This window comes from Pseudophryne corroboree, chromosome 3 (assembly GCF_028390025.1).
Source record: "Pseudophryne corroboree isolate aPseCor3 chromosome 3, aPseCor3.hap2, whole genome shotgun sequence".
Lineage (NCBI taxonomy): Eukaryota > Metazoa > Chordata > Amphibia > Anura > Myobatrachidae > Pseudophryne > Pseudophryne corroboree.
In genome coordinates this window covers 224,396,530-224,414,412 of record NC_086446.1, presented here as the reverse complement: position 1 = coordinate 224,414,412, position 17,883 = coordinate 224,396,530, and the positions used below count along the sequence as shown (strand labels likewise).

Here is a 17,883-nt window from a genome sequence, read left to right as displayed (position 1 = left end):
GCCCTGTCTGTTTACGTGGGCGACTGCCGTGATGTTTTTCCCACTGGATCAATACCGGCTGACCTTGAAGCAGAGGTCTTGCTAAGCTTAGAGCATTATAAATTTACCCTTAGCTCCAGTATATTTATGTGGAGAAAAGTCTCCAGACTTGATCACACTCCCTGGAAATTTTTTCCTTGTGTGACTGCTCCCCAGCCTCTCGGGCTGGGCTCCGTGGTCACCAGCATCCAATCCTGAATGCCGAATCTGCGGCCCTCTAGAAGATGAGCACTCTATAACCACCACAGGAGAGACACCCTTGTCCTTGGATATAGGGTTATCCGCTGATGCATCTGAAGATGCGATCCGGACCATTTGTCCAGCAGATCCCACTGAAAAGTTCTTGCGTGAAATCTGCCGAATGGAATTGCTTCGTAGGAAGCCACCATTTTTACCAGGACCCTTGTGCAATGATGCACTGTTTTTAGGAGGTTCCTGACTAGCTCGGATAACTCCCTGGCTTTCTCTTCCGGGAGAAACACCTTTTTCTGGACTGTGTCCAGAATCATCCCTAGGCACAGCAGACGTGTCGTCGGGATCAGCTGCGATTTTGGAATATTTAGAATCCACCCGTGCTGTTGTAGCAGTATCCGAGATAGTGCTACTCCGACCTCCAACTGTTCCCTGGACTATGCCCTTATCAGGAGATCGTCCAAGTAAGGGATAATTAAGACGCCTTTTCTTCGAAGAAGAATCATCATTTCGGCCATTACCTTGGTAAAGACCCGGGGTGCCGTGGACAATCCAAACGGCAGCGTCTGAAACTGATAGTGACAGTTCTGCACCACGAACCTGAGGTACCCTTAGTGAGAAGGGCAAATTTGGGACATAGAGGTAAGCATCCCTGATGTCCCGGGACACTATATAGTCCCCTTCTTCCTGGTTCGTTATCACTGCTCTGAGTGACTCCATCTTGATTTGAACCTTTGTAAGTGTTCAAAAAAATTTTTAGAATAAGTCTCACCTAGCCTTCTGGCTTCAGTACCACAATATAGTGTGGAATAATACCCCTTTTCTTGTAGTAGGAGGGGTAATTTAATTATCACCTGCTGGGAATACAGCTTGTGAATTTTTTCCCATACTGCCTCCTTGTCGGAGGGAGACCTTGGTAAAGCAGACTTCAGGAGCCTGCGAAGGGGAAACGTCTCGACCTTCCAATCTGTACCCCTGGGATACTACTTGTAGGATCCAGGGGTCCTGTACGGTCTCAGCGCCATGCTGAGAACTTGTCAGAAGCGGTGGAACGCTTCTGTTCCTGGGAATGGGCTGCCTGCTGCAGTCTTCTTCCCTTTCCTCTATCCCTGGGCAGATATGATCTTATAGGGACGAAAGGACTGAGGCTGAAAAGACGGTGTCTTTTTCTGCAGAGATGTGACTTAGGGTAAAAACTGCGGATTTTCCAGCAGTTGCCGTGGCCACCAGGTCCGATGGACCGACCCCAAATAACTCCTCTTCCTTTATACGGCAATACACCTTTGTGCCGTTTGGAATCTGCATCACCTGACCACTGTCGTGTCCATAACATCTTCTGGCAGATATGGACATCGCATTTACTCTTGATGCCAGAGTGCAAATATCCCTCTGTGCATCTCGCATATATAGAAATGCATCCTTTAAATGCTCTATAGTCAATAAAATACTGTCCCTGTCAAGGGTATCAATATTTTTAGTCAGGGAATCCGACCAAGCCACCCCAGCTCTGCACATCCAGGCTGAGGCGATCGCTGGTCGCAGTATAACACCAGTATGTGTGTATATACTTTTTATGATATTTTCCAGCCTCCTGTCAGCTGGTCCTTGAGGACGGCCCTATCTATAGACGGTACCGCCACTTGTTTTGATAAGCGTGTGAGCGCCTTATCCACCCTAAGGGGTGTTTCCCAACGCGCCCTAACTTCTGGCGGGAAAGGGTATACCGCCCATAATTTTCTATCGGGGGGAACCCACGCATCATCACACACTTTATTTAATTTATCTGATTCAGGAAAAACTACGGTAGTTTTTTCACATCCCACATAATACCCTCTTTTGTGGTACTTGTAGTATCAGAAATATGTAACACCTCCTTCATTGCCTTTAACGTGTGGCCCTAATAAGGAATACGTTTGTTTATTCACCGTCGACACTGGATTCAGTGTCCCTGTCTGTGTCTGTGTCGACCGACTAAAGTAAACGGGCGTTTTAAAACCCCTGACGGTGTTTTTGAGACGTCTGGACCGGTACTAATTGTTTGTCGGCCGTCTCATGTCGTCAACCGACCTTGCAGCGTGTTGACATTATCACGTAATTCCCTACATAAGCCATCCATTCCGGTGTCGACTCCCTAGAGAGTGACATCACCATTACAGGCAATTGCTCCGCCTCCTCACCAACATCGTCCTCATACATGTCGACACACACGTACCGACACACAGCACACACACAGGGAATGCTCTGATAGAGGACAGGACCCACTAGCCCTTTGGAGAGACAGAGGGAGAGTTTGCCAGCACACACCAAAAACGCTATAATTATATAGGGACAACCTTATATAAGTGTTTTCCCTTATAGCATCTTTTTTATATATTTCTAACGCCAAATTAGTGCCCCCCCTCTCTGTTTTAACCCTGTTTCTGTAGTGCAGTGCAGGGGAGAGCCTGGGAGCCTTCCCTCCAGCCTTTCTGTGAGGGAAAATGGCGCTGTGTGCTGAGGAGATAGGCCCCGCCCCTTTTTCGGCGGCCTCGTCTCCCGCTCTTAACGGATTCTGGCAGGGGTTAAATATCTCCATATAGCCTCCGGAGGCTATATGTGAGGTATTTTTAGCCAAAATAGGTATTCATTTGCCTCCCAGGGCGCCCCCCTCCGAGCGCCCTGCACCCTCAGTGACTGCCGTGTGAAGTGTGCTGAGAGGAAAATGGCGCACAGCTGCAGTGCTGTGCGCTACCTTTAGAAGACTGAGGAGTCTTCTGCCGCCGATTCTGGACCTCTTCTTACTTCAGCATCTGCAAGGGGGCCGGCGGCAAGGCTCCGGTGACCATCCAGGCTGTACCTGTGATCGTCCCTCTGGAGCTGATGTCCAGTAGCCAAGAAGCCAATCCATCCTGCACGCAGGTGAGTTCACTTCTTCTCCCCTAAGTCCCTCGTTGCAGTGATCCTGTTGCCAGCAGGACTCACTGTAAAATAAAAAACCTAAGCTAAACTTTTCTAAGCAGCTCTTTAGGAGAGCCACCTAGATTGCACCCTTCTCGGCCGGGCACAAAAATCTAACTGGCTTGGATGAGGGTCATAGGGGGAGGAGCCAGTGCACACCACCTGATCCTAAAGCTTTACTTTTTGTGCCCTGTCTCCTGCGGAGCCGCTATTCCCCATGGTCCTTTCAGGAACCCCAGCATCCACTAGGACGATAGAGAAAAAGTCTGAGATTGTCCGGCATCCCACAGCTCCTGCAGTAAAGGTGGGTACACACTGAAAGATATATCTGCCAAACAATTGATCGGCAGATATATCTATGGATGGATCGGGCAGTGTGTTGAGTATACACACTGCCAGATCCGTCGGGGACTGACGTCATGAACTGGACGGGCGTGTACACACGCCCGCCCAGTTCACCTGTCAATCACCACCGGCTGCCGCAGCATGTTTACGGGCGGTCGGCCGACCGCCTGTACACACATCGAAGCACCAATATATTGGTAGATATATTGCCCGTCGGCTGTGCTGCGGGGCCGATGCGATATGTCTGTGAACGACGGAGTTTACAGACATATCGCCCGTACACACTGGCCGACGGACCCGTGATATATCGGGCGTTCAAGGGAACGCCCGATATATTGGCCAGTGTGTTCTAAGGCTAAGAATCAAGATGCTCTACGAGACTGAACTAATGGTTCTCAAATTCAACCCTAAGTTTCCCCCAAAAGATCATGTCCAGGGAGTTTCTGCCAGCAGAAGCATCCATTGAAGCATATGTCCACAATTCTCTTCACTCCGAGCCTCAGAACTCACTCCAGAGTGGTCTGAGTAGGGATACTTTTATTATATCCGCCCTGTATATGCGTGTGATGCACTATTTATGTCTAAGCTGAATTACTCTATAATTGGCTACACCTGTGTTTTGTAACCAAACATACTGACCTTCAAGTGAAAGTCACTATGATTATACTCCATCATACAAATTTTTTTGGACAGAAATTACACCTGTGTTTTTTTAATTAAATTTCCCCCAAGCCTCAGACAAGGTAGACATCCTATTAGCCCCAAAAACATAGATTGCCAGAGTGAATTCAATTATCACCTGGACTAATTACCTAAAATTATGAATAAAGGCTTGCTTAACAATTACAGCCAAAAATGCATTTCCCCCAGACTTTTTGGAGCCATAAATCAACTTGATCTAAACATGTTAATTATAGTTCAGTAGGATGTCACTTACAATTTTTGCTCAATCTGTGAAATCTCTTCTGTCAATCGAATTTCTACAGCTCACTGGATACTGGACAAGCATGTAAATCAGACAGTCTCTCTCTCTCTCATCTGCATTGCAGAGCATTTCAGATGTAAAAGACTGTTGATAAATAAGGGGCCCTACTCACTGGCCGACCCGCCGCCGAGCTGCCCGACGGCGGATACGGCCGACGAGCGACCCGGCGGCGGGGGGGGCAGTGACGGGGGGAGTGAAGTTTCTTCACTCCCCCCGTCACCCGGCTGCATTGAAGTGCAGGCAAATATGGACGAGATCGTCCATATTGGCCTGCATGCACAGCCGACGGGAGACCAGCGATGAACGAGCGCGGGGACGCGCATCGTTCATCGCTGGAGTCTCCACACTGAAAGATATGAACGAGTTCTCGTTCATTTATGAACGAGATCGTTCATATCTTTCAGTATATCGGCCAGTGTGTAGGGCCTATAACACTTTCCCACCCTTGGAAAAACAAATACTGTGCACAGTTTTTCCAAAAATCCTTCCATAGATTTCTATTACTATTAATATGATCTATTCAAATTTACAAGTTGTTTTAGGAAGCATTACATTTGGCTGCCTGAGCCACGCCTATAAATCAATTTAACATTTTATTACCAAATAATTAGGGAGGCCAATCCCGGGATCGGGATCGGCGGGATCCCGGGATTTGGGCTAAAAAATGTTGGGATTTGAATCCCGGGATTGGAGCCTCCAATCCCGGGATTCACGGGATTAGAGTGCGCATGCGCAGTTTTGCCAGACAGCGATGTAGTTACATCAGCTATGGACACACACATACTAACCGCGCTGGCGGCATTTCAAACGTAGCGCCGGCCACCAGCCAATCAGAGCTGGCAGGCCGGCAGCCAATCAGGGAAGCGGCAGAAGCCGCTGCCCCTGATTGGCTGCCGGACTGCCAGTTCTGACTGGCTGGCGGCCTGCACTACATTTGAAATGCTGCCAGTGCGGTCAGTGTGTGTGTGTCCATGGCTGGTGCCCGCGGCCCGCCCGTAAGTAGTAAGTGTTTATCTTCGCTACCCACACCCACACTCTATGCTCCTGACATCCTCCCTCTGCTCGCTACATCCACCGGCACCTTCCCTTTCTGTACCTTACATGCTCACTACACACCCACCCTCTCGCTGCTCCCTACACCCACTCTCCCGCTGCTCCCTACATCCACCCTCCCGCTGCTCCCTACACCCACTCTCCCGCTGCTCCCTACACCCACCCTCCCTTCCTGTTCCTTACATGCTCCTTACACCCACCATCCCTTGCTCCCTACATCCACCCTGCCTTGCTTCCCTCCACATATACTTCCCCTGCTCCCTACACTGATCCCTACTGCAATCCCGGGATCGCTGGAATCCCGGGATTGAGCATTTTTCCATCCCGAATCCCGGGATTGAAAAAATGCCCCGGGATTGGCCTCCCTACAAGTAATGCATTCTACCAGCTCCAGGAACTGCAACTGTGCGGAGTAGGAAAATCTATAATTTAATTACATTCCTCATGGCCTATACCTAATATGCAAAATAGTATTAACTCCCACTGCTGTTAGCAGCATTGTAGGACATGATGTACCTGCATTTGTCTTGGAAAAGGTTTATGAGGTGCACCGAAACGTTGACTTAATATTGATGTCATTATGTGACCATGCTTTGACCATGTTTGGGAGGATGTGAGTCTGCACTTAATATCTTTTATGTGCAAAATTGATGAGTGCCCTCTGGAAAATGATTTTCATAGATAAGGATAGAGAGAAAGAGAGAGAGAGATACAGTATCTAAATATATAAATATATATATATATATAAATAAATATGTGTATATATATATATATATATATATATATATATACACACACACACGGCTGCTGCTAGGGTGTTCAGCGCACCCCTGCAAACTATAAATTTGCACCCTTCCATAATTTACAGAAGGATGGCATGCAACAAAAAAGGGTGTGTGGTCTCACAAGGAAGGGGCCTGGCCACACAATAATGGGGGTAATTCCAAGTTGATTGCAGCAGGAATTCTGTTAGCAATTGGGCAAAACCATGTGCACTGCAGGGGAGGCAGATATAACATGTGCAGAGAGAGTTAGTTAGATTTGGGTGTGGTGTGTTCAATCTGCAATCTAATTTGCAGTGTAAAAATAAAGCAGCCAGTATTTATCCTGCACAGAAATAAAATAACCCACCCAAATCTAACTCTCTCTGCACATGTTATATCTGCCTCCCCTGCAGTGCACATGGTTTTGCCCAATTGCTAACAGAATTCCTGCTGCAATCAACTTGGAATTACCCCCAATACCCCCAATTCAAATTACGCCACAGAGTAGCACAATCTTATTCACATTAGACCACACATAGTAGTTCTTATACACATAATGCCCCCAGTAGTAGTGCCGCTTATACATAAATTGCCCACAGTAGTAGTGTCACTTAAACATAATGCCCACAGTAGTAGCGCCACTTATACATAATTCCCTGGTCAGCAATGGGAATGCAATTAGATTGTGATCACAATGCTGGATGGGACTTGGCATACTGGGCAGCCCCCAGCATGCGATTGTACTGAGTATTCTGGCTTTTAGCAACTTAAATAAGGTCCATACTACACACACACACACATGCACACACACACTTTCTGTCTCTCAATCACTCTTTCTCTCCACTTACCCAAGTCTGGCTGACCGGATCTGTAGTAGCCTCCTTTCCCTCCTCACAGCAGCCTGGTCCTGAGTCCACCCCCTCTGTCTTGTGCAACTCCTCCACTCCAAATGGTGTAGCTCCACCCCCTTTTCAAATCTGCAACACTTTGACAGGGAGGGGGGGTGCTGGACACTTCAAGCTGCCTGCGCCGCTGCCTGTGCATTTCATACAGTGTGACAAGTGCAGTGGCAGCCGGCAGCAGCAGGGGACATCGGCACAGGGATGTAGAGCAGGAAGAGCGCCTCTCCAGTATGGCATCCCTGCTTTGCATTCCTTTGCTGAGTGGGTAGTGCCAGGCCTGTATACACACATACATTTTCTACAAACATATGCAAATACAGTGTATACACAAGCGGGAAAAATAACTGTTGAGAGGAGACAAACATATAGCAAATGCCCTCAGGCACACTACACAAATTAAGAGGCTCATTCAATTTTAATAACTGATTAGTAAAAGACTGATGGGCATAGTTATTAACTTTTTTTTACTAAAATAATGTGAAATGGGGTGTTTTCACACACTTTTCACATTATTTTAGTATCACCTGAATGTATTAAAGGGCTTTTGGAGCAGTTTTCATGAAAAACTGCTCCAAACCCTTTAATTATATTTTCGTTAGATCACATTTCCCATACTTATAATTGGAAATGCGATCTGGACGAATGTAAAAAAAAAACTTCTGCTATATTTCTGTACAGCTTTCTAAAGCTGTGCAGGGAGCCATCAGTGTGATCAGCTCTGTGTGTCCAGTGAACACACAAGCTGATCACTGTATTTTTTTTTTTAAGTTAAAAAAAAGAAAACAAAACATACCTAGCCAAGGACCGGTGATCAGGGCTGCGGTGCTGCCAGCTATCGGGGCTGCCTGCTGCTCCCGTGACCTCCGGTGCAGTAAAGTGATGTTGGAAAGTGGCAGCTCACTTTACAGCACCGGAGGTCTCAGCAGCAGGGATCCCTGACAACCAGCAGTCCTTCAGGAGCTCTGGCCACATATCCCCTGGTTTGGCAAGTATAATCAGCAGTGGGATGGTGGGGTTCCACGGCACGCAGGAGGGGGGTAATCACGATGGGGTGGTAGCGGCGATGTCAGCACATGCGCAGCAGAACATCAGGTTATCTTTTTACGAAAAAACAGGATTTTAATACCTTTTCTTCTAGTCCGTAGGGGATGCTGGGGTCCACTTCAGTACCATGGGGTATAGACGGTTCTGCTTGAGCCATAGGCACTTTAAGACTTTTCAAGGGTGTGAACTGGCTCCTCCCTCTATGTCCCTCCTCCAGACCTCAGTATATGAACTGTGCCCAGGGAGACGGACATTTCGAGGAAAGGATATACTTTTAAACTAATGGTGAGATTCATACCAGCTCACACATCAACCATGACGCACAACATGGCATTCAACTTAACACATGCCAACAGGCATGAACAATTGCAGTAACATGCTGAAAAGAATCGTAACACAACACTTGTGTAACTACAAAACTAACAACTGCAGGTAAAGTACGCACTGGGTCGGGTGCCCAGCATCCTCTACGGACTAGAAGAAAAGGATTTACCAATAAGTATTAAAATCCTGTTTTCTCATACGTCCTAGAGGATGCTGGGGTCCACTTCAGTACCATGGGGTTATACCAAAGCTACAGTACAGGTGGGAGAATGCGGATGACCCTGCAGCACCGATTGACCAAATTTGAGGTCCTCATCGGCCAAGGTGTCAAACTTGTAAAACTTTGCAAACGTGTTTGCCCCTGACCAAGTAACTGCTCTGCAAAGTTGTAACGCCGAGACCCCCCGGGCAGCCGCCCAGGATGAGCCCACCTTTCTAGTAGAATGGGCATTTACCGACTTCGGTATCGGCAATCCTGCCGTGGAATGAGCATGCTGAATCATCCCTCTGATCCAGCGCGCAATGGTCTGCTTATAAGCAGGACACCCAATCTTGTTGGGAGCATACTGGATAAACAGAGCCTCTGTTTTCCGAATCCTAGCTGTTCTTGCGACATAAATTTTCAAAGCTCTAACCACATCGAGAGACTTTGACGCAGTTAAGGTGTCAGTAGCCACTGGCACCACAATAGGCTGGTTTATATGGAAAGACAAAACCACCTTTGGAAGAAATTGTTGGCGAGTTCTCAACTCTGCCCTATCTTCATGGAAGATCAGGTAAGGACTCTTGTGAGACAGGGCCCCCAACTCAGACACCCGCCTTGTGGATGCCAAGGCCAATAGAATGACCACTTTCCAAGTGAAAAACTTAAATTCTATCTCCTGTAGAGGTTCAAACCAATCCGGTTGAAGGAATTGCAACACCACATTAAGGTCCAATGGTGCCACCGGAGGCACAAATGGAGGTTGGATGTGCAGCACCCCTTTCACGATCGTCTGAACTTCTGGAAGAGAGGCCAATTGTTTTTGAAAGAAAACCGATAAGGCCAAAATCTGGACCTTCATTGAATCCAATCTTAGGCCTGCATCCACACCGCCTGTAGAAAATGGAGAAAACGTCCCAAGTGAAACTCTTCCGTAGGAGCCTTCTTGGATTCACACCAAGACACATATTTTCTCCGAATACGGTGGTAATGTCTAGACGTTACTCCTTTCCTGGCCTGAATAAGAGTGGGGATGACTTCTTTGGTAATACCCTTACGGGCTAGGATCCGGCGCTCAACAGCCATGTCGTCAAATGTAGCTGCGGTAAGTCCTGATACACGCACGGCCCCTGCAGCAGCAGGTCCTCGCGAAGAGGAAGAGGCCGTGGATCTTCTACGAGCAACTCCTGAAGATCTGGATACTACACCCTCCTTGGCCAGTCTGGGACAATGAGGATCGCTTGAACATAATTCTGACATAATTTTGGAATTGCAGCTGTTACTACTTCTCTGTCCGGAAGAGAAGCTGGCAAGGTCGATTTGAAAAATCGGCATGGGGGGACGTCTTGAAATTCCAGTTTGTATCCATGGAACACTATTTGCAAGACCCATGGGTCCAGGCAAGATTGAACCCAGAGCTGACTGAAAAGTTTCAGACGTGCTCCCACCCGAGTGGACTCCCGCACGGGAGCCCCAGCGTCATGCTGCAGATTTGGCAGAAGCAGGGGTTGATTTCTGCTCCTGCATTCCTGGAGACGCTGTGGACTTTTTTCCTCTTCCCCTCCCTCTACCTGCAAAGAAAGAGGAACCTTTACCCTTTTTGTATTTGTTGGGCCTAAAGGACTGTATCTGAGAGTGATGTGTCTTTTTTGCCGGCGCAGGAGCATAAGGCAAGAATGTCGCCTTACCTGCAGTAGCCGCAGAGACTAAAGCATCCAACTCATCTCCAAACAAGGCCTCACCTTTATATGGGAGAGCCTCCATATTTCTTTTGGAATCTGCATCAGCATTCCATTGGCGAATCCACAACGCCCTCCGAGCTGAGACTGCCATATTAGCGGCTTTTGAACCCATGAGCCCAATATCTTTCATGGCTTCTTGCATGTATGCAGCAGCGTCTTTAATATGACCTACGGTTAGGAGTATCTCGTCTCTATCGTGTCAATTTTAGATGACAAGTTGTCTGACCATTTTTCAATAGCACTACTCACCCATGCACAAGCAATGGTGGGCCTGAGTAGCATACCATTGGCCACATAAATAGATTTTAATGTAGTCTCCAACTTGCGGTCTGACGGCTCCTTTAGTGAACCCATCCCAGGTGCAGGGAGAATCACCTTTTTAGTTAAACGTGTAAGGGCACTGTCTAGAATGGGGGGTGACTCCCATCTTTTCCTGTCCTCTGCCGGGAAGGGATAAGCACCCTGAATTCTTTTGGGAATCTAAAATTTCTTTTAAGGGTTTGCCCAAACTCCCTCAAAGAAAGTATTTAGCTCTTGAGAAGGAGGGAAAGTTCGTTAATTTTCTTTTCCTTAAAAATAAGCCTTCTCCGTAACTTCTAAGACCTCCTTTATAGAAACAGTCATTTATTGAATGCTTTTTGCCAATTTAGGATCTATTCCCCTGGAATCACTTGTGTCAACACAGGAGTCAGAATCCGTGTTGGTATCAGTTTGTACTATTTGTGCAAATGGCCTCTTATGTGACTCAGAGGGATCCCCTGTGGATGACAAGGCAGAACTATGACAAATCACATCTTTCACTGATTTTCTCCAGTTTTCTGCATGAGACTCAGACTTATCCAATCTCTTACTGATATGATTCACACTATCACGTAATTCTTTCACCCATTCAGGCTCGTGGTGTGCCGGCAGCGCCACCACATTACAACTCTGTGTCCCTAAAATGGCTCCCCCAGGGGAAGAGCTCCCTGCCTCAGACATGTTACACACGTGCACAACCACACCACAGACACTCCGGGACTTATAGGGGACAGACCCACAGTAAAATCTGTTAGAAGGACACAGAAAGGATTTGCCAGCTCACAACCTAGCACTATTGATAAAAACCCTGTGTAACACAAAACTGCCCACAGACCTGTAGCGCTTTTATAATGATAAATTCACAATACAGCACCAATTTATACTGTGCAGCCGCCCCCCCCCCCCCCCCAACACACACACACTCCTGTTTTGCGGCCTGATACTTGGTCAGAAGTGGAGGAGGACCAGCGTTATTCTCTGCAGCTTGCTTGAAGAGAAAATGGCGCTGTGCTGGCTGACTGAGGAGGAAGCCCTGCCCCCGCAATGGCGCATTTCTCCTCAGCAATTTCAATACTCATTTGTATACTGGCGGGTGTAGGACTGTGCCTCAGCAACTTATGTCCCCTTATTAGCTAGTTTTTATTAGGTTTCAGTTGACCAGGGCGCGGCGCGGCCCCCCCCCCCCCCGCACCCTGCTGTGCCTGTGTTGAAGGGTAGCATGGCGCGCAGCGTTCCCGCCCGCTGCGTGGTACATTTTAGCCATCACGATGACTGAAGATCCTCTTCTGTACACTCACCTGTCTTCTGACTTCTGGCTCTGTAAGGGGCGTGATGGCGTGCTGTGGGAGTGAGCGCATAGCCGCAGCTAGTGTTCCGTACCCTTCAGAAGCTAATGGTGTCCTGTCAGCCAGAAGCAGAGCCATGAAACTATTCAGGAAGTTGGTTCCTACTGTTGCAGCAGTCCTCCCTGAAAATAAAAAACCTAAAATAAAGTCTTTCAGAGAAACTCAGTAGTGCTCCCCTGGAGTGCATCCAGTCTGCCTGAGCACATTTTCTAAACTGAGGTCTGGAGGAGGGGCATAGAGGGAGGAGCCAGTTCACACCCTTGAAAAGTCTTAAAGTGCCCATGGCTCCTGCGGAACCGTCTATACCCCACGGTACTGAAGTGGACCCCAGCATCCTCTAGGACGTATGAGAAATACCCAGATAATGCTGCGGCGAGGCATTGGAGGGACAGAGCTTGCTCTCAAGCTCTGTCCCTGCATGCAATATTTGATACATTGGTCAACGTAATCAATTATCGCAGTACAAATTGGGTCAATTTTATCACATCCCAGCTGCATCCTCAGATGCGGATGGTGATAATTCGGCCCTGAGTGTGGAGAAAAAAAGGCAAAATAGGTAAGGATTTAGGTTATATTTTTCCTAAGGCCAGCATCTGATGTGTGACAACTACCTGTTGAAGTTTATGTCCGGGTATGTAGAGTACTCAGAATCTGTTTCCTTGGCATTCCGCCGTGGGAAAGTGCAGAAGAAAGCATTGGCCAGAAGACAAGATATCTGCTCCTGTGACATGGTGATTGAATGATTCATTCTTTTCTTCAGCAATGGAATAGGCTGCAATATAGAAATTAGGAAAACATGAACACGGGATTGAAGTGACCAAATAAATAGTAAGAGTAGTTTGGTGTTTTTAGCCGGCCTTTAAATCCACAGCCCCGTTAAAGTGGAAGTCATTTATCCTGGATAATTGGTTAAGGGGGTTTCTTGGACAGACTGCAGATTTGCAATCAAAAATAATAAGAGGACCTTGGAGTTATAGATCAGAGTGGACAATCAAGATCCAAGCAAACGTTCTGTAGATACATTAATATTATGCAGGCATAAATGAACCAAGCATACATTAGAAAAAAAAATCTAATGATACTTTAGAAAATACATATATAACAATTACAAAAATGACAGAAACGCACACATTTTCTGTCTCTATTCACATCTCCCTTATATAGCGGACTTCACTAAACAAGGTTCCAAGGCCCAAGAAATAATAATTGTCAACCATTGGCCAAAGTGCTACTGAAACTTCTGTATCTTTTCTTATATTATAGACCAGTGGTTCTCAAACTCGGTCCTCAGGACCCCACACGGTGCATGTTTTGCAGGTCTCCTCACAGAATTACCAGTGAAATAATTAGCTCCACCTGTGGACCTTTTAAAATGTGTCAGTGAGTAATTAATACACCTGTGCACCTGCTGGGTTACCTGCAAATCATGCACTGTGTGGGGTCCTGAGGACCGAGTTTGAGAACCTGTGTTATAGACCATGGTGGAATTTACCTGTGGGCTGCAGGACTGTACCCAGGTTTACTTTGTACATGTGCAGTCAAGTCTCCACCTGTGCGAATGTGACGGTCCCAGCACCTGGCAGATCCGTTGTGCAGATGCCGGGATCCGGCAAGCGGAAGGGGCTCTCTCTACTCTCCTCATCCTCTGGACCAAACAGCATTGCCAGCAGAAACCCCCCCCTCCTCCACAAAGGTAGGAGCCGCTGCTTATTACAGACATTTCAAAATTTGGACCAGTGGGTCCCATACTATCTAGAATCATGTAGCCCTAGAGCAGTGGTTCCCAACCTCAGTCCTCAAGTACCCCCAACAGTTCATGTTTTCCAGGTCTCCTCACAGGATTGCAAGTGAAATCATTTGCTCCACCAGTGGGTGTTTTATAATGTGTCAGTGAGTAATGAACACACCTGTTCAACTGCTAGGTGACCTGGAAAGCATGAACTGTTGGGGGTGCTTGAGGACCGAGGTTGAGAACCTCTGCCCTAGAGTACCAGCCTATTTTTTACAGCATCCCTTGGTCAAAAGTTTCTTATTGAGAAATTCAGCAAAATGATTAAAGTTAATTGTGTTTAGCTGTAATCCTTAGGTTGTTATGTGATGGAGGACAGGGTTGCACGTCTGTTTATCCACATATTTTATGACTGGCTGCCAGGGGCATTTTAAGAGAGGAGGGGGCATATGTGCAGACTCTGAATGGGCCCCCTCCTCTCCATGGTGCCATAGACTCCGGCATTGTGTCGGAGTCTACTGTGCATGTGCAGGTCTCCAGAAACATGGAGCCTGCCATTGTTCGGAGACAAGTTTTGTACTGCAGCGGCCATTTTGGGAGTGATTTTTGCTGTGGCTGCAGCGCCCATTGCGGGACTCTGGAAAGGTAAGTATTAAAACAACATGGGTGCAGTGTGTGCATTGTGGGCCCCTCTGGACCCAGGAGCCCGTATGCACCCTTGATAGAAACACCTATGCTGGCAGCTACCAACACTAATTTTGCTTATCTATAGAAAGGTCTTCTATTAGAGAGTCTGCCATGTCATAATGAAAAGGAATTAGAACACTATGCTGCATAATGGTTGTAAGATTTGTTAATGAATGTGTTTCAAATATCTTTTAAAGCAAGGACAGACAGTAGATATGTATGTAGGCTGACAGACCCGAGAGATCTGGCATGGGACATAGGTCGGGTGTAGTACTGGTGACCGGAGGTCTCCTGACCGCTGGTCACCTTACCGACGCCGGCATCCCGGCAGCATACCGACGCCGGGATCCCGGCAGGGAGGGGCGAGTGCAGCAAGCCCCTTGTGGGCTCGCTGCGCTCGCCACGCTGCGCTCGCCACGCTGCGGGCTCGGTGGCGGTCGCCACGGGTTCTATTCCCACTCTATGGGTGTCGTGGACACCCACGAGTGGAAATAGTCCCTGTTGGTCAGCATGCCGACCATCGGGATAGTGAGCCGTCGGGCTCGTGGAGGTCATGTGACTGTCGGTCAGCTGACCGGCAGTCACATGAATACCACCCCATAGGTCAGTATTTGCAATAAAGAATAATTTTATCAATTCAACCCTTAACATTTACATGACATCAATACATGGAAAAAAAATAGATTCCCTTTAAGATCTGAAAAGATACACTGCAACATTATATATTGTACTATATATCTTTTTGTAAACATATAACATACCACCCCTTCTAAATTTGCACTGTGATTACTGTGTGCATATCACACATATAGCCTCATGTAACAGCACTGCTACACTGTTATCAAATCAGCATGACTGCAGGTTATCTGGTCCGATTAGACACTAGCTGACCTGCCCGTTTATATCTATTATATCAAACCCGCCAAATAAGTCCATATATTGGTTGCCTATACCACAATTATTCTACTGCATTCACTTTAGCTAATGTGCCTCATGCCACAACCCATGGATAATACAAGAGCAAATACAATGGCAAGCTGTCCACCTATTGCACTACGCACTGTGTACTGGATGCTACAAGATTGGGATCCTCTCTAAGTAGTATACCGGAAACCCCAGATAAAGCAATCCAGGATGATACACATTTATTATTCCTGGATAATATGTATTTCTTCTAAGCTATTTTATAATTTTTATTAGTTGATACTCTAAGCAAGTTAGCATTTGGTTTACTGTAGGTCCAAGAAGTATCTAGCTATATGTCAAAACCATTTAGCTCACTGCACGTCCCTGGTCAAAATGCTGCATGCCCTCAAGTATTAATACAAGCTACAGGGTGTTTTACTCACTATCGGCCCCAAACTTTTTCTTATAACTTTTAAAGTAATTGATGTAATTTAATGAAAACTGACATGGACATACCTTGGTGTATGAGAAACATGCCATAGCAAGTATTGAAAGTGTTCATCATTAGCATCCAGGCCAACTTGAATGCGTTGCTCCATGTTATGGAAGGTTTTAACTAGAAATTAGCGGGTTCTCCTGGACTTTGTGATCAGAGTCCGGCTTGGGTTTCCCACAAGACTCACATGGAAAAACATCATCATCCTGGTGTCGGATTCTCGCGAGATCCGGCCTTTGTATATTTTGCGCCTCCCGCCCCGCCATCTTCACTCCAGTCCTGGAGAATGTAGCGAAAGGACGTGTAACCTCAGTGTTTGTGCGGGAAAGTGCTGTCTTGTGCTGCATCAGACCAGTGGTGGTGTACTGTGCTGCTATAAGTCCAATGCTGCTGTATAAGTCCAGTCCAGTGGTGCTGTCTTGTGCTGCATCAGTCCAGTGGTGGTGTCTTGTGCTGCATCAGTCCACTCACTCCAGTTGTGGTGTCCTGTACTGCCATAAGTTCAGGGGTCTTGTGCTGTACCCAGTATCCTCACATGCTACATCAGTCCAGTGGTGGTGTCCTGTGCTGCCATGGGATGCAGTCAATTTACCTCCAATCAAAATCCTGACTGTCAAAATCCTGACAGCAATTGACCGACGGTCAAAATCCCAACAAGGTCAAAATCCCGACATGGACAAAATACCGACAAGGTCAAAATACAGACATGTAAAATGCCGACAGGTCAAAATACCTGAAGAGGTGGCTCCTTCCACCATTTGCACACCCTCTGCAAGTGCTGGAAGGAGCACCCACAGTCCAGTTTCTGATACTTAAATTGAAGATGTCACTGTTGAAGTACACCAGGATGAGGATATGGGTGTTGCTGGCGCTGCAGAGGAAGTTGACGAGGAGGATTCTGATGGTGATGTGGTTTGTTTAAAGCAGGCACCGGGGGAGACAGTTGTTATCCATGACTGGGCAAAATACCAAAAGAGCTAACTCTTCGGTGTAGAATTAAGGGTGGGTGGGAGGCCCCAAGGACAATTCCATCTTGCATCTCTTTTTCTTCTTTGCATGTGCTGTTTGGGGCCTAGTTTTTAAAAGTGCCATCCTGTCTGCCACTGCAGTGCCACTCCTAGATGGGCCAGGTGTTTGTGCCGCCCACTTGTATCGCTTAGCTTAGTCATCCAGCGACCTCGGTGTAACCTTTTGGCCTAAAAACAATATTGTGAGGTGTTCAGAATAGACTGGAAATTAGTGAAAATTAATGTTATTGAGGTTAATAATACAGAAGGATCAAAATAACCCCCAAATTCTGTGATTTCAGCTGTTTTTATGTTTTTTTCACAAATCATCCAGATCCAAAACCCGAAACGGTGGTTTTGGCAAACCTAATCCAGATTCAAAATACGAGCGGGGATCTAGATCCAAAACCAAAGCACAAATAACGAAAAGTGCCCGCCGCACATCTCTAGTTTTAACCAACATAGAGGTGGGGCTGCAGCACAGTCCAAAATTCAAATAGGGGAGCCAGAGTACACAACATCACTGTCAGTAGCAGGAATACCTACTGACTAGGGTGGTGAACAGCTGGCCTTCACTTTGCACATGTGTGAACAGCTTGCCTGGATGCTAATGGTGAACAGTTTCAACACTAGCTATGACTTACTCATATTCCAAGGTATGTCCATGTTAAATTTGCCAAAATGACATTAAATTACTTTAAAAGTTATGAGAAAACTTTGGAGCCAATAGTGAGTGAAACACCCTGTATAAATATGATCGTTTGTATTAGTAAAGAGCAAAAGCATGCTCAGCACATGTAAAAGGTGCTAAAAGTGCAAGTAAAACGTGCATTCCTTTCTTTGTGTTTAGAATGGTTTCCCAGAGCATATGTGGGAATGGCAT

At 46.8% G+C, this 17,883-nt stretch overlaps 1 protein-coding gene across 3 annotated transcripts in view; it reads right to left on the bottom strand.

Annotated features, from left to right (window-relative positions):
* Positions 1 to 17,883, bottom strand: part of LOC135055150 (poly(ADP-ribose) glycohydrolase-like) — a 300,584-nt gene that overhangs the window by 155,408 nt on the left and 127,293 nt on the right. For all 3 annotated transcript variants that reach the window (XM_063958851.1, XM_063958852.1, XM_063958853.1), the window contains exon 7: positions 12,787 to 12,947. In XM_063958851.1, the coding sequence (XP_063814921.1) occupies positions 12,787 to 12,947 (161 nt within the window). The remainder of the gene's footprint in view (positions 1 to 12,786; positions 12,948 to 17,883) is intronic.